General features: G+C 40.3%; 1 protein-coding gene across 1 annotated transcript; it reads right to left on the reverse strand.

Moving 5' to 3' along the window:
- Positions 1–470: 470 nt before the first annotated feature.
- On the reverse strand, positions 471–17,769 carry ZMYND10 (zinc finger MYND-type containing 10). The gene is made up of 12 exons (XM_053377432.1): positions 17,392–17,769; positions 16,015–16,123; positions 14,336–14,452; positions 13,664–13,717; positions 12,679–12,831; positions 10,997–11,085; positions 10,227–10,327; positions 8,882–9,054; positions 7,225–7,350; positions 4,654–4,775; positions 3,073–3,198; positions 471–1,246 (listed from the first exon to the last, which is right to left on the reverse strand). Exons 1-12 carry the CDS (start codon positions 17,487–17,489, stop codon positions 1,135–1,137), a joined length of 1,380 nt encoding a protein of 459 aa, XP_053233407.1. The 5' UTR covers positions 17,490–17,769; the 3' UTR covers positions 471–1,134.
- Positions 17,770–17,839: the final 70 nt, after the last annotated feature.

Below are 17,839 nucleotides of genomic sequence, written 5' to 3' on the forward strand. Positions count from 1 at the left end.
AGCTACAAGCAGGGGCAGGAATTTTGAACAGGGTAATATAGTCAAGCACCCATTCTGATCTGTTGCTTCTCATTACCCCCTTCAGAAGCAGCTTTTATCCAAAAACAGCCCTTGGGCTACAGTTTGTATGTAATGTATATTTTGCAAAACAATTAAATTTAGTTGTTTCGAACAAGATGTAGAATGAACTGTCTCTGGACTGAGATTCAAGTATTCAGGATATAGCTATAATTTCAAAAGTAAATTTAAATTACTGAGATCTAAGAGGAACTTTGTAAATTGTAAGAATGCTCTCTCTGTGTGTGAATGTGTCTATACACTCCACAGTGCTGAAAAATGGGTTGAATTTGAACAAGATATTTCATGCTCTTTAGATTGTTTTACTTCTCTCTGAAAAGCAGCATAGGGAAGTCAGATAAGGAGAGTGTCCAACATTATAGAATGGCATATGAAAAACAATCCAGAAAAGATGAGTGCCTTCTGGGTTTAATGATGATTTTCCATAAAGGCTTAAAAAAATAGGCTCAGGTTTTCATTCTCAGATCAGGTATATAGGTATCAGTGTCTGCATCGGTTCATGGAAAGAAAACAATTGTGAGTCAGCTTCATCATTTCTGCTGTTAACTGTACCAGGGAATCTGGTTAATTTCAGTGCCATGGGACTGGGCAGGCTCTTCATCTAAGCCAGTATGCAAAACGATTCCATAGACTTAAAAATTCTAAATGACAAAGTAAAGAAGCAATTCTAGCACAACTAAAATTCAGCCCTTCCAAATTCCTAGGGAGTCACTCTAGCTCTCTGTCACTAGTACAGGAACAGTCCAATATGCATGCATCACATTCACAGTCCAGGAGACAAGCAGCCATGGTATTTTAAGATTAAATTGGCATAGGGGAGAGAACCTAAACCAATAGAGACTCAGTGGGCTCAGTGTTTTCTTGTGCAATCTCTTCTAGTGTATGAGAATTTTATTCCTCTAGCCTAGGCTGTATTTGTTTGAAAGTTTGTTAAATCTGACATTAAGTGGCTTCCTGTGTATGCTGTTAATAGGAGGGTATTTTCTAATCTCAAACTCTAAAATTTAGCCTGTTTGTCAAAGGAGGAACTGGAGCAAACTCCTCTACCCATCAGAATTACTTGGAAGGAGTTGTCTGCACTTGTACATCTTCCTGTATTTTCTTCAAGGTATCAGCCATCAAGTTGCAAGCTTTCTTGTGCTTCTGCCAGTGCTGTACCTGACACTCTCTGCAAAGGGGAGAGTGAAAAAAGAAAGGATTTTAGAAAAAAATAATAGGTAGCTCAGGAGTCAGAATGGAATATGGATATATAAATTTGTTAACTGCAAGATTGAAGCCTCCCTGATACCTTTAGCAGATTGCCATTCTACTTGAGGTACTGCCTCTTGATTTCTATGATCTCCTTTGTGGAATTTTAGTAAACTGAAATGTTCATTATTGTGTTTTGTTATTTTAATTTTGTTTGTATGGGTATACTAGTATGAACTTGAGAAAAGTTGTACTGTATATGTCTTAAAACAGTATTTTGCCTCGAGTGTTTATATCACGCAGTGATTAAAAATCTATTTTTAAACAGTGATTTGGATGCGGAAACTGGAATTGGTGTTGTATAAACTATATACTGTAAAACAAGTTCACTTTGGAGTGGGGCACCAATTTGTGATTTTTACCCACATATTTGAGAGTGGGACACTGATTTGTGCTTTCTTACCCATATATGGATAAACAGGAATTCTATTATCCCCTATATATCCTTCTATAGCCAGCACAATGTGTATTTTTGATTTCTATATTTTTAAAGAAAGTATAGCATTGTGGCTAAAAATACAGGCTATGATGAGTTTATTAGTCCTGGATTCAAATCTCTCATCAGCTTTAAACTCTCTGGGTAGCCTTAAACAAGCTACTATTGCTCAGCTTCTCATCTTCATATGCAATATGTAAATAATAATACTGTCCATAGCTTACAAGGTTGTTGGGAAAAACAACTTAGATAATATCATGAAAAGTGCTTTGGGTTCTTAGGAAAAAGCACTATATAAATTTCAAGTTTTAATATTACTAATAATTCTTCCCCTATTTTGCTTTATGGACAAAACTGGCTGGGAGAAATCCAATGCAGATTCATACAGAATAATTTCCTCTATCTGAGCTGTGTTTTCCACTAACCCTTGTTTGGAAATTAAGTGTCAGAGCAATGAGAGGTAACCTTGAAATATGACATCGAGAAAAATGTATCTTCTGACTCAGTTAAGAAAGCAAAGGGCAGCCTCAGTCTGCACAACTCCTCTTTATAATGGGCATGAATGATACACATGAGAGTTGCTATGGTATATTGCAAGAGGTTTGATCAGCCCTATAAGATGTGAGGAATGGTTAGCTCATGTCATTTAGGATATGCCTAATCTAATGACTGTCTTATTGTTAAAGGTCTATTAGATAAGAGAGAGTGGATATAAAATGAGGAATGTCGAAGCATGGATCTGAAATATATTTCATATAATTTCATATATTTCTGTAAGGAAAACAGAACTGCAATGGAGGGATATTCTTCTAATGGAAGTTTAAGAGTCTGCACTGTGGACTCAGTAGGAGTAGTAAAATACCTCAGAATAGCAAATGTCTGCTAAAGAAAGATTGTTTGAGATAGTCAGTGTTCCTATTAATAAGATTAATCAAGGCTATAAGAAAAAAGTTTATTTAATTTTGGAACTATGATTTAAAGATTGATTAATACTGTGTATTTTTTGCATAAGAAAATGCTTACAAAGGAAAATGCAAAGACTCATATGGAACAGTATAATCACTAAGTTGCAGAGCTCAGATTGCAGTAATGTTAGTAAATACTACTAGATTTCACAACAAATGAGCCAGAAAAGCAAGATTGTAGTCTAGGTAAAAGCCAGTAAGGTGTCCTATAGTATTCAAAACACAGGCTTTAAAATGAATGGCTTTTGCTCTGAGGGGTATCTCTGAAGCTTTTGCCTACATATGAGCTACCCAAAAAAAGGGCTCAGTATAGCACAGTAACTGTCTTATGTTAGGTGTACTTACCTTTTGCAATACCATTCATTCCGGCAACGAGAGCAGCGTTTTGCTGCCTCGGAGCCACACATCCCACACTTGGGTTTCTCTGGGATCAGGGCTTCCATCACATCCAGGTTGTATGTTTTTGCCCATCTGATTTAAGACAGAAAACAGGCTTCAAAAGTCCTTCAAGCAACAACAGATAATTCCAACAGTTACTTAGTCTTCGTCATGTGCTACAGGATAGAGCCTTTACATCCAAGACTGATATCACATTCAGCGGAATGTCAAGTGGTATTGTAAGGTAGCTGACAGCTAGTTGAATTTAGTGCAATATGAGAACATACATACATACATACATAAATTCACAATCTTGATTTAAAACAGTGTTATAAACACTTCATACAACTGCAGGCTGGACACACAATGACATCACCACATAATGGAAAAGCCTTTTCCCAAAGACTTCCTTACACCTGGAGGACAGAACTAGAATTCAGACCCTAGCAAGTTAGAGATAATTAGAAATACTTAAACACGTTCAGAAATGAAATGAAATAAATTTAGGAAAGTTTTGATGGGTCATACTTGTGGACCCATTTCCTAATTCTAAGAAAGCTTTCTTGTGCTTTGGACACTGCTAACTGAAAAAGGCAATATAAAAGATAACTATAACACAGTCCTAGAGCAACAGTACTTAGATGTGGTGCCTGGGTCCTGTAAGGCGAGTATGTGGCAGGGAGCCAAATCCCTTTGGCAAAAACCCAAATCTGACTCAGAAGTGTTTCACATGATCTGCTACGGCCTGTTAACAGGCAAGAGGCTTTTATAGGTTTGAACTCCAGCTGTTTTTGCTTTGGTTTCCTTGGATGATGCACAGCTTAAATTCCTGCTTGGCAACTCCAAAGGCCTGAATACCCACCTGAGGTGGATGTAAGTTCTGAACAGGGACACGGGTGGTACTGCGGTCTAAACCACTGAGCCTCTTGGGCTTGCCGATCAGAAGGTCAGCAGTTCGAATCAGTACAGCGACGGGGTGAGCTTCCATTGCTTTGTCCTAGCTTCTGCCAACCTAGCAGTTCGAAAACATACCAGTGCAAGTAGATAAAGAGGTACCGCTGTGGGAGGAAGGTAAGTGGCATTTCCGTGTGCTCTGGCTTCCGTCACGGTGTTCCATTGCACCAGAAGCGGTTTAGTCATGCTGACCGCATAACCCGGAAAGCTGTCTGTGGACAAACTCTGGCTCCTTTGGCCTGAAAGCGAGATGAGTGCCGCACCCCATAGTTGCCTTTGACTGGACTTAAGCGTCCAGGGGTCCTTTACCTTTAAGTTCTGAACAACTCCAAACCGAACACTAAAGGACGCTTTTTTCATGACATTATGTTACATGAATATAAGTTCACATTTCACACATCAAAGACCTTCTAATTTTACTATAGGAAGTCAAATTTCATCCAGGGGTTCCTAAACCTAATTGAATTGGGAAAGCTGAATGTTTGTTATTCAGCTTGTGAGCTTTCAGATTCTGTGCATCCAGCTGGCTGAAACAAAGACTTGCCATAACATAAGCTTTGATATAGTATGAATCTGAGCATAGTAAAATTTTACCTGCAAGCCTGGCTTTTCAGTTCCTCCTCTGAAGGGCTAAACATATTGTTTACCTGGTGCTTGGCAATTGCTTGCCATTTTCCAGAGTTCTTACTGACAATGTTTTCCCATATTACAGGAACCTGTTACGACAGCGAAAGAAAGAAAAAGAAAGAAAGAAAGAAAGAAAGAAAGAAAGAAAGGTGAATCCATCTAAAGCAAGGGATTCGAGAGCAGTAATAATTCCTGAAGCTCAGTAGAGTGCAAGCACATTTGGAAGCGATAAGCATCTATTTATATAAAAGAAAAAAGCAGGATTTCTGTCTAGGTTTAACTGACTAAAGGGAAAGTCTAACAATAGAGTTGAATGGGGAGACTTCTGAAGGAATATTGAACAGTTTTATGTAACAGTGGACAAACGCCAAATAGAAGAAATTTCAGTATAATTCTTTTAAGAAATTGCAGCCTCTTCTAGACAGATTTGAATTAAGCTTAACAGCATGAGCAATTCCTGGCCTGCTTGTCCTCTACCTATTTGTTTTTTTAATAAAAAAATATTTCTGTTTGATTATCTCCCAAATCCTTGCTTCCCCATGCTAGAATCCGCTTTACTGCTAGGGCACAACTAGCCATCAGTTTCCTGCATGTTGGTTACATGAACTAGAAATGAGGGACGTCTTGCTTAGAAAAGAAGCATTGATGGAAAAAACAGACTTGTTCCATTTAGCTATTAAACTCTCTGTGTGTGTATCTGATGTTGTTATTATTTTGGAGGGAAGTGAACCCTGTCTGTCCCACTGACGATTACATATTTATAATATAATTTGTAGTGTTTAGGTCTTCAGAAAATACAATACCAGAACGCTCCAGGATTCAGTAGGAGGCCCCAAATGCTATAAGTTGAAGGTGGATATTGAGGCATGAGCCTAGAATGTGCAACTACCGGTAGTAGTTTTCAAAAAATCTGCCACATGGCTAAAAGCTTACTTAAAATAGAACTTTCTGTAATCTGTCAGTTCCCTGAAAAGAAACACCCAGGCGTGGGCTTTCAAATATGAGAGAAAAATCTGGCAAAGGGCAAGTGTGATGAAGTTCAGCTCTACAGGAAAAGCTGATGTTTCAAAAGAGTTGATGCCCCTATCGAGTAAAAATAGCAGTGCAGGGACTGAGAGTCAAAGACTGCTCTGTGGAGAGACAGAGATGGAAAAAAGCCTCTTCATCATTGCTTGGCATAAAGACAGTGGGTGAGTTCATGGCTCATTGGGAAGTTTGCCTTGCCAGGGTGTGTACAGCATAGCTGCAGTCCCGTCCACCCCCGCCACCACCAAAAGTCTCTCAGAATGCCAATTCTCAGTTACTGGTACCAATGTAAACTAAGAGAAGGGCATGGCTGTAGCTCATTGGTAGCGCATTTGCTTTGCATGCAGAAGGTCACAGGCTCAACTCCCAGCATCTCCAGGATAGGGCTGGAAAAGCTTTTCTGCCTGAAACCCTGAAGAGCTGCTGCCGATCAGTGTAGACAGCACTGAGCTAAATGGGCCAATGGTGTGACTAAGGTAGCTTCCTATGTTCCTGAGAATCAGTAGACTAGAACAGCTCAATAATTAATAATTTAGACACAAGCACACTGGATTCAGCTTTTCTGGGATCCATTGCACACCTTTATATTCTTGAGGAGTAACTTCACATGCTTTCATGCTCTCTGTGGCTTTCTCCTAGATTAATTTCCTACATGTTTGCCTATTTAGAATGTTACCTGCTGACTATCAATATCCTTGCTTAAGGAATTTCTATGCTCAAATGCTGTAATTCTGATGATGTTAAAACAATCCTGTTCCTAAATTCATATCTGCCTTTGATATTTGATTGCTCTTAAGTTATCCTTAGAATAAGCTCTAATGCCAAATCATCTAATTCCAGAGTTCTCTAAACATGACTTTTTATTTTGCTGCTGTGTATATAGATGGGTTCTCCTGTGTGCAGCAAACCTTGTCTGAACTGTATGCAGCTAACATAAAACAAAGTTAAGTAGTATAGTTTTTCTTGTATTTCTCCTTTCAGCATAGGAGTTCCATATGACCATGCCTGGGGCTTAACCTGTATTTTACTGAATTGGTATATTTCACCTAATCAACCTGCAACATACTTTGGGATTGGTAAACTCTACAGTCAAACTTATTTGTTGGAAACCATCAACACGAAAATAGGAAAATACAAACAGTATAGAAGTAGGTTGCTAAGGCAAACACAGAAACCTTATATGTTGTATATTTATCCCCATCCATCAACAAATAACAGTTTTTCTTATTATTCAAAAAGGAAACTCTCTGAATAATTCCTTTAATAAATCTATCTCTGGGAGAATTATGAAGAGAGCAACAGAGCACATATTAAACAATGTTTTCCACACCTTCCTTGCCACAGATACACGATGATTTACAAGTATTGTGGCATATTTTCCATTCAAATATGCTGTGGGCATAAATCTGAAATATCAAAGCTGCAAATGCCTTCAAAAATCCAATGATAATGAAGGAAAATTGAAGTGCAAGAATAAAAAAGTTGGCTAGAAGGAGACGGTTTTGGATATACCTGCTCTAGTATGAGGTCCTTCTTGGGTGGAGCAGGGTCTGTCACAGCAAGATGGCTCAGGAATCTTTGCAGCTCGAGAAGATTGGGGAATTGGTCAATGAGGACATCGGTCAGGAAGGCACGGAGCTAAACAGAGATGATCATAAGATTTAAAAAAACGTTAAGAATAAGCCATATGCTGAGTAAAAGGATCTGCATGAACAACTGACACCTCTGTACTTTGTCTCTCAGATCTGTCTCAGATCTCAGAGCTGGTTAAGTAAAACAATGCTTTTCAAATTACCCAATGTCCACTGCTCAACAAAAAACTAGAAGCAACAATACAAGGAGGCAGAAATTTGCTACACTTGGAACAGCAAGGAGGCCATCAGTTGCAACTATTATAATTACTGCAGAGAAAGATATGAACAAGTAGCCCTCCAGCTCCCATATTAAGCAGGTGTGAGGGAGCCACCAGAAGGCCCTTGGAGCTAGATCTCAGTGTCTAGGCTGAAGGATGGGGGCGGAGACACTCCTTCAGGTATACAGGACTGAGGCCGTTTAGGACTTTAAAAGTCCATACCAATATAATTTCTATACAGAATGCAGTACCAGTGTCCTAAGGAAATTTATCTTCTTACTCTTCAATGGCTTTGATTTTTTTAAACCCACTCTGCCTAAAAAGGCTCTGAGAGTGACTTACAGATCACTAAAAAGAAGGAAAATATGTGGGAGGATGAAATAAACTAAGTTACAAGTTTTTCTAATGATCAGCCAGGGTGGAAATGTTCAAGGAAAGAAGGCATCAAAAGTTGCTGGTCTCTCAGCTGCATGGATGGAGTGGCCCTGCATCCTCTGTTGCAGCAGATGGAATGTGATGGAATATTATTATTATTAATAATAAAATTTGTATATCACCCTTCATCCAAAGTTCACAGGGCAGTTCACAAAATAACCAAAATGATAACACGAAATACATAGTAAAACAAAAACAAAGCAATATCCCCACCCCAACACATGTAAAAGGCCATAGAATGTGCCTTATTAGCACAAAGCTCATTTATATGAGTAATGTCTTGCGGCCGAAATGCACTTGTTGTTGACTGCTTTCTGGAAAATATGGAAATGGCTGAATAACTAATTTAAGGCAAATCTATGCATACTTACTCCCAAGTCCCATGGGATCAAATAGAATTTAATTCCAAGTACACATATACAGAATCCCTCTGTACTGTTGTAACAAATGTTTATGTTGTAGCAAAATTTGCAGTGTTGTAACAAAATTTGTGTGTCACCAAATTCTCAATATTTTTAATAAAGGAATTAAATTTATCAAACAAAAGCTACCACATACTGTTAGAAGAAAAGGGCATTTTCAATGTTTCCTTTAGAACAAAACATCCCACTCCCAAAATAAATAAGTGTCCCACAGATAAAATTTGTCATCTGTTGACTAATTAATTTAAAATTAACTAATATTAATTTGCCAGTTAGCTCAATTAAGGCTTGCAGGCCCTACTTTACTCCCAGTTGTGATGGATTAGCTGATGAAAAATCAATAATTTTCAATCCTGGTTCCTGCAACATTGTTTAAAGCTAGAATAGCATATCTAAATATGCCAGACTAAACATTATGAGAATCATGCACTTGCAGTCTGTGTCCTCTGTAGTCCTCTACCTTCAGGAGCTGGCCTTTGTTAAAATTATTGAAGTTGTACTTGCGCTGACATTCTGGGCTAAGGAGCAGGTTATAGAGAGCAATCCAGACTTGCCCATCCAACTTAGTCATCTTTACATGGTCTTCATAGGGCACATCATACCATGCACCATTCTCATACTTTTTCAGCTTCCCTGGGAAAAATGATAAATGGTGATAATAAAGAAAAGCACATTTTAAAAATCATAAGTAACATTTAAATATGATAAATATAAATCTAGTAGGCAAAAATCTCCAGGCCAAGATGGATGAAAAGCTGCTTATGCAAATGTATAATTTGCACACTTTCTTATGTCCAGTTTGTTTCTTTATCCCTAGATTTAGTCCTTCAGGGGCATAATGAGCAGGCTGTTTTTCTGGTCCTGCAACCCTATTAGGATAGCAAGAAGCCTCTCTATTAGGGTTCTCTTTTGCAGAACTGAAGCTGCAGAATTATGTTTCCTTAACTATTGTTTGCATCTGTCTGTCTCAGGAGACAATGGAAGAGTCAGCCTTCAAGAGTAAAGTCAAATTGCTGGAGAGTTACAAGAGCCTGCCATGGCTGCAGAGACCGATGCAGGAGAGACATGTTTTGTTGCAGCTGGGGCAGATGAAGGCATCTGGTTTTGCTGCTTCAGGTACACCATGGCATTTCTTCTAAATCAGTGCCCTAGTGGTATTCTTATACATCTCTTGTACATACATGCTTTCTTCTATCATGACTGTAGCCTACTGCCTGGTTAGCTGTATATTCAGATGACAGTCTACTTCTTGGCATGACAGACTGAGGTGCCTGCTCATAAATACACAAGGGTGAGTAGGCACCTGTGAACTGTCATGTTTGTCCTTCACAGTTCTGCTTATATTTAGAGGTAGAAAAATCAGTACAGGAACAGAAAGGGACAACAAGAGATAGCTAGGCTCAAATAAAAAGGAAACAAACAAACTAAAACAGAGGGGCTATGGTAAGCATAGTTTTGAATTTCCACAACTGGTTACAGAGCATGGGTTGAGGTGCAGCCTGTACCATATATTAATTACAAAAAATGATGAATCATGCAAAAATTAGTTGAAGACATAGCCTCAGAAGTAATGGATGATAAGCTACAAATACATTTACTGGGCAGAAGAGTTATAAAAGGGGGAACCCTGAGTTTTATGGAGAAGAGTGTTAGTCTATCCTGATGTTCTAGTCTCAATTTACAAAGAACAGAGGACCCAACCAAGAGGAACCCTTAATACCCAAGGCTATAGGAGATATTATCCAAAGGAACAAGGTCATGTGATAATTTTTTGATAGGAACAATCCCTAGCCCATAACACACACCTTCTTCACGGCAGCTCCATGGAGAATGCTCTACCAACTCTACTAAGAGACATGGAAAGTTGTGGGTATTCAGAATTCTTGTTGCAGCACTCACTGGCAAACTGACAAAACATAAGGATATATTGAAGATGCCAGTTTTATGCAATCGAGCAGCTAAGTGTTTTCGTCAAGGTTCACAAAACTAAAATTAATATGAAAAATTTAAGTGACAAAAATTAAGACCTCAGTTGGTAGTCATGTTAGGATGCTTACAATGAATAATCAGCAGTGAAGAATACACACCAGCAAGCAGTGCTAAAATCCTATCACCATACTTATTATAGCAAAACTAATATACTCCAACACTTCAGTGAGTAATACTTTAAGCAATTAACAGCACTACGCAATGAACATATATAAATGTTTACTCCTATTCAGATAAGGATGTCATCAAGACTTTAGTGAACATATTCATAGCAATTTAAGTTAATATTCAACTTAAATCAAAATTCAGCTTCTCATTATATTACAAGTTATGAACTAACTCATAGGTACCAACTTTTTGGGGCCCTGGGTGCCTGAGCACCCATAAAATTCCCCATGAAGGGACTGGGCACCTACAAAATTTGGTGCCAGGGTCATGCACACTGCATGGCACCCACAGCCCTGGGCACCCATGGGGCAAAGGTGGCCTCCTTCCAAAACTGAAACTAGCAGACATGGGAATATAGAAAATCTTTACCCCTTCTCCCAGGTGTTTACCTCAGTTCTTCCATGAAAACTGAACATACCTCTCTAATAGACCGGTAATGAAACGGAACACAGAAAGCGCTTTCAGTGAGATCTCAAACTCCATCTCCTCAGCTTGTTTCTTTAGTTCCTGGAAGCAGCAAAATTCACACAAAGAGCTATATCTAAGGCTCAAACACTATAGTGATGCTGCCAGGTGCTGGTGGGGAAATCTGAACCTTTTGAGGTTCTCTCCATATTCAGCAAGTGACACTTAGTCATGGCACCATCTCAAGCAGTACCTGGGCCAGAGGTGAAGTTGCAGAGGTGCTGGACCCAGGCCCCAGCAGTGAACCTTAGCTCCCTGCGTCATAATTCCTAGAGATAACATTCCCTGGCCCCAATCTTTCTGAAACACTGCTCCATAGTAGCTGCTCCCTCATTCAGGCAATACACCAGACAGGAATCAAGAGAGAAATGTTGGAGTGTTAAGTTTGAGGCTAGAAAACTACATCTTTAAAGCTTTCTACCCCTTGAGGTGGAGCCTAGGATGGGTAGCTAAACACAAGGGGAGGGAGATAAGGGTTGGGAGCTAGGAGCCTGTGGGAACAAGCTGCCTGCACTCTCTGATCTGTCCAGGGTACTAAAGAACCTATATCTACCAGTAATTGCACCTCTTCTCTGGTCTGGCTTCTTGATACTGCATTGGAAATGTGGCTATTACCTATGCTACATAATCTCAAGCTGGTTCTGCTTCCTTACAACTCTTCAGTGAATACAGCCTTACCAGGACTGGACAGTTTATGAAGTAGTTGTGTCCAAAATCAGAAGGTGAAGGGTTTGCAGGGAGATGACAGCTACAAGGTAAGCTGGTGGAAGGATTGCATATTCCTTTACTTAGTGTCTGAGACACTATTAACTCACAGCAAGTAAAACTCTTGAGTGTTCTGCATTATCTTCCCAAGCTTAATACAATGCTAGACAGTGAGACACAACTGGTCAGACTCTACCATGTCACAAAACAATGATGATGGAAGCATGGAGATAGAGGAAGCTAGCTGAAACTCAACAAGAACAAACTGCATTCCTTCAATGAATAAAGCTTGTTAGACAAGTAGTAAATAAAACTCATTTTCACTTAGAACGTTACCACATGCCTAGTAAAGGGGGAACTCGTTATTTAGAATAGCTTCATTACTCAGAACAGTGATTTATGGCCTTTTGGTTCTGAAAAAGTAGTGGGAATAAGTGCAGAGAGCAGATGTGGTTATGGAAACTAACACAGAATGTTTCAGAGCTTTGCAGACATTATTTTTTTCCTGGCCCTACCATGATGCAAACTGAGATAGGCCACTTCAGAAAGGACATTTGTGAGATCAAAGGGTAGCAAATGATCTGTTTTTTAATTAAATATTTTATGGTGTGGAGGCACCACATGAATTTTCCATCTTGGGAATTAAAGGGTGGAATTCCACATTGCCTTATGATGAACTTTCAGTTTGTGCAAGCATTCCAGCTTGCCAGATGGAATGATCCCTGCTCCCCCATGAGCTGTTCTGGGGGTTCTCTGAACTGCCCCCACCTGGCAAGAGGTATGCAAAAGAGAGGGGTGAAAACCCCATTGCACAAGCAGAATTCTTTTCACAGGGTTTCTGCTGATGGAGCTGGTTAGGTGAATCCCACCAAAAGTTTTTCTTTTACCCAAAGAGGCATCTAGAAGTGGGAGGTTGCAACTTTTACCAACCTGCATTGATGAAGGATTGGCAAGATCCTCTGACTGAAGCTTTTGTTCAACTGGGATCTTCCCACTGGCACTTCGAGCTGCTAATAGGGTCAGCTTCCTATGGCTGTAATCTATCAAGTCCAGAATGGTATCCTCTGCTGATTCACAGATTTCCTGCACAATAATAGAAATGCTAAATTCTGCAGAAAGAATGGAAACAATATTCCAAATGAAGGCAACTCATCACTTAAAAAGTGGCTTTGGTTACACTCTAGTGTATAAGTTCTCTACAGTGTGTTTCTGAAAAAACATAGCTGTCAATGAGTTAGGCCTAATTTCCAGTACCTGGATTAAATGTGTTTCTTCCTTATCCAAGATACCTTCTTGCCTGACCATGCATGTCTAATAGCTAGGATAAGAAGCCATCTGGTTTATTCTGTTGGGAGCTAAAATGTTGTTTAGTGAAAAGTAAGAGAAGACTGAATTACACTGTTGCAACCAGTTTAGCAAAAGAAATGTACTAGAAGAGAGTCAAAGGGATATTCCACAATAGGTCAGGTAAGAAAAGATACTTGACCAGGGATGAAGTAAAAAGTCTGGGGCGAATATTTGGTTTCTGAGGGGCACTTGCCTGCACTTCAGATTGGTAGGGGTAGAGGTTGTAATGTCTGGCCCCAGAGAGGCCAGTGGAAATTTACTTCTGCCAATCTGGGGAGCAGCAGGCCTGCAACGTGAAGTCACATAAAATCTTACACAGATTGGCAAATCAATGACATTGTTACTTGTAGCTCATGCAGAAGCCCTAGGTGATTCTACTCCACTCTAAAATAATCTGTAGTAGAGGAATAAGAAAGAATAAAAAAGCCCAGATCAACAATTATCCCCTGGACCATATTACCACACTGAGAAGTCTCCACTTGGTGAATTATCATGATTCATCCTCAGTGAACTAAATTATCATTATGATATTTTTGTCCATAATCTTTGCTCGTAAATTTGCTCCTACCTTGTGAAAAAACACTGTCTCCAACAGGTTAATAATTGAAGCTTCATGACGTAGCTGAGGTGGAAGAATAAAAAAATAAAATATCAAAATGCCGCTTACTGGAGACATTAGTAATGTCAAAAAACAAAAGAATATGTTGTAAGAAATAGAATTCCACTTTTGTGTCATCTTAGTGCTGTGAGAACATAGTGGAGCAAATGTCACATATCAGATTCAGATTTACAATATTTAGTGTGTGTGTGTGTGTGTGTGTGTGTGTGTGTGTGTAGTGGTGGGGAAACCATCTTTAGAAATTGTAGTTGATTACACTGAACCTTGGCCTGTAGGATTGTTATGATCAGAACAGGGTATTACATACTGAAATAAAAACTGATTTTCTGTATTCAGGATAATAGGTACTAAAATGAGGTGCTACCCTCTTGAAAGGTACAATTTGTTTTGATGTTTTGGAAGCTCTAGCTTTAACGAAATATTTAGCTTTCTCAGAAATTTAGCTTAAGATTTATTGTACATTAACAGTACATATAATCTCCTAATAGTGATAATTCTGGGATGTGCCAGACTAATTTAGCTAGCTGAAGCATCATTGTGTGATACTTTCTTACAGGTATTGTGCAGTATAAGTAGCATAGTATTATGAAATATTCTACCTAAAACCCTTTTAAAACTTACCACTAAGTATATGGGAAATGTGCTTTTTGGTCTGAAATCCTCCAGTCTGCAAAGTATAGGGAATACCTTATGCTTCCAGATCTCCACAGTGATTAATTCCTTAATCAGAACTGGGATCTAAACAGGAAAAAACAAATAATCAGGAATGAGTGAGATATTTCCAGCTTAAATATGAGGTCTATAACGCCTGAATCAAACAAGAAAATTTCAGGGCTTGTGATATGTCTCTCTGATGTTCAAACAGCTAACTGCAGGCAGAATAAATTCTCTCACTTTACACACTGCTGTTCACAGGGCAGACAAAAAACCATTAGCTGTGACTATGAAAGAAGGTGCACACAGTCTTTCTTATGGAACACTGAAAGCCAGTGTGGTGTAGCAGTTAGAACTGCCCTGACATATATAAATCTATATAAATCTAATAAATAAGAATAATTAGTGTTGGACTAGGACCTGGCAGACCACAGTTCAAATCCCCACTCAGCCATGAAGCTCACTGGGTGATCTTGGGCCAGTCATTCACTCTCAGCCTAACCAACCTTACAGCGTTGTTGAAAACATATTTACCTGGCACTAAGTCACATCTCAAGGGACATGGGTGGCGCTGTGGTCTAAACCACAGAGCCTAGGGCTTGCTGATCAGAAGGTTGGTGGTTCAAATCCCTGTGATGGGGTGAGCTCTTGCTGCTCTGTCCCTGCTCCTGCCAACCTAGCAGTTCGAAAGCACGTCAAAGTGCAAGTAGATAAAGAGGTACTGCTCCGGTGAGAAGGTAAAAGGTGTTTCTGTGCACTGCTCTGGTTCACCAGAAGTGGCTTAGTCATGCTGGTCACATGACCCAGAAGCTGTACGCCGGAGTTGTCTGCAACTGGAACTTATGGTCAGGGGTCCCTTTACCTTTAAGTCCCATCTCAGACTCAACAATTGGTTGTCTGCTCAGTTGTCAATGACTCATGACAGGACCTTGCCATTATTGGTTTCCCCATTTGTAGAATGCCCCCCTTAGTGATGTGTCTCTCTCTATTGTTATTAACTTTCAGGAATAATTTGAAAACATTCCTATTTACCCAGGCATTTGCTTGCTGATGATTTGATTCCAGGAAACCATAAGATCACCAAATGAACTAATGCTTTTAACTGTAATAGCTCTTAGAGCATTTTAAACCTGTAACTGCTCTTAGATAGTTTAACTGTAATTGGTTTTTTAAAAAGAATTTTTAGTTGTTTAGAATGTTTTTCATTTAAAATTGTTGATGTGTTTGCCTCCCTGGGCTCCTTTGGGAGGAAGGGCAGGATATAAATTCAATAATTAATTTGTTAAAAATCTCACTTAGGATTGTGGCCTTAGTCAAAATGCATAGTCAAAATCATTAAATGCAGCTTGAGTTAGCTCCTAATACCATAACCGCCATCATGTAGTCACAAAGAGTGCTGAAGAAGTAATTTTTTCTACCCTGTCAAGTAAATTTGGAGAGAAACTATAATAATCATCATTTATGGTTGTGACCACGGTGGGGCTAGTAGTTACTTTATGTGGGATATAAGTGTATAAACTTGAGTAGCTCTTTGAGCAACCTTACGCAAGTACCAAATAAAACACAGTTCAACTTTGTTCACGGGAACATAGATTCTGTCAGATACCAATGCTTCTCTTATTGGTCCACAGTTGAATGCATCATACCTTGCCATTGTTCACCAGAAGCTCAGTAAGGAGTTGCTCATGGCCAGCAGAAGCACTCAGTATTGCCTGCATGTTAAGCTTCTCAATGTGCTCATGTTGCCTTATCCACCTAGGAGAGTAGGGTGAGAGTAGTTAGCACCAGTCCCCCATTTCTAGCTATCAGCCACTCTTTTCACATTTTATTGCACTGGATTATACTTCACAAGTGTATCTGATCTGATGACATCCCTAATTTGAAAATGCTGTTAGCATCCAGTGTCCTTGAGAAGAATTAACTGCCTCTTATCCTTTCACTCCATTGCATCAGTTTTCAGCTGATGGGATAGCATGTGCCTCCCCTCTTCTCCCCATCCCAACTTCAGGGCACTTCAGGGTGCAGTGGCAGTTCTACATAGGCAGTGTGGCAGGGGGGTTACGGTGTTGGGAGAAGAGGGTTCAAATCCCCACTCAGCCTTGAAGCTCACTGGGCAACCTCACCCTCTCTGTCAGCCTAACCTACCTTGCAGGGTTGTTGTGAGGGGTAAAGTGAGGTGGGGGATAACCATGTAGGCCACCTTGAGCTCCTTGGAGAGAAAAGGTGAAATGCAAATGCAATAATATAGAGATAAATAATCTCTTGCTGCTCACGTGGCTCCTGTGCCCAGGGCCGGATTTCGGTTTGATGAGGCCCTAAGGTACTGAAGGTAATGGTGCCCTTTATATGTCCAGCTGTCCTTTGTCAACAACAAATTGCCACTGTTTTTTGTGTTGAATATATGCTATATGGTAATTTATGGACCTAATAGGTATCTGAAGCCATTTGCACATATTGCCATGCAATCAGTCTATGCAGAATGTGGGTACCCTAAAAATAGAAATGAGCAAACCAGTGATATTTTAGGGAGCAGGCTACTAGGTGGGGCCCATGACTTACATCACAGAAGCCTACACAACACAAAACACTGTTGCTGTATGTAGGTTTTATTTTACTTGTTTGTTATCTCACATTTTGGAAATGTGCATCCAGTGGTTTTTTTCCTTTACATTTTTTTGGGGGGGGGCCAAGAGAGTGGGGCCCTAAGCTATAGCTTGTTTAGCTTATACGGAAATGTGGCACTGCCTGTGCCATTATTTCCCCACCTGTGGCAGGATAACAGGAGATAAGGGATCCAGACCTTTTTAAAAACAGATGGGGCAGGCAGAAATCCCACAGGTGAAGCGAAGTGCGGTGGCTTTGCCTGTGAGATTCCTGCCTGCCATCCAGACACTCGTCCCCGCAAAGGGGCTCAGCCTCCCTGCTTCGGCCTGCTCGACTCTGAGGCTCCTTCCCCCAGCGAGGCGCTATTTCCTATCGCCCATGGACACCCCCTTCCCTCCAGCTCGGCCTCCTCCTCGTACCCGTAGTTTCCGATATCCCGCAGCTGGAAGTTCCTTAGCGACTCCACCAACGCTTCGGTTTCGCCGGGCAGCAAGACGGTGGGAAGCGCCTCCTCCATCGTGGCTTCGAGGGAGACGCCAGGCCCCACGCGGTCACCATGGAAACGAGCGCGGGCTGCCGCTGCAGCAGTAGCAACACCACCAGCGACCTCTAATGGAAGGACTTGGCACTGCGGCCCACCGACATATCCCTGCTACGGATCCAGAATGGGCCTCCGCAGTCACTTGCGGACATACCGTTAAGACCACCGCGTTCATGGAAGACCATCTTAGTCGACCACGAGTGATTGCCAAAGGAGAAAGACAGACCTGGCATCTAACCCTCATGCCGTGGGAATGCAGTGCCGTAGAATCGGGATTCGATATGACCCCAACAGATTTCTATATGGATGATGATGATAATTTATTT

This window comes from Podarcis raffonei, chromosome 2 (genome assembly GCF_027172205.1).
Source record: "Podarcis raffonei isolate rPodRaf1 chromosome 2, rPodRaf1.pri, whole genome shotgun sequence".
NCBI lineage: Eukaryota > Metazoa > Chordata > Lepidosauria > Squamata > Lacertidae > Podarcis > Podarcis raffonei.

Bases quoted from the DNA above. Each gene is read 5' to 3' on its own strand.
- ZMYND10 (XM_053377432.1), bottom strand. From the start codon at position 17,489: ATGGAGGAGGCGCTTCCCACCGTCTTGCTGCCCGGCGAAACCGAAGCG. The intron at 11,086-12,678 runs GTTGGTAAAAGT...TGCTGCTTCCAG, and splicing joins CCAATCCTTCATCAATGCAG to GAACTAAAGAAACAAGCTGA. The intron at 3,199-4,653 runs GTAAAATTTTAC...GTCTTAAATCAG, and splicing joins CTGAAAAGCCAGGCTTGCAG to ATGGGCAAAAACATACAACC.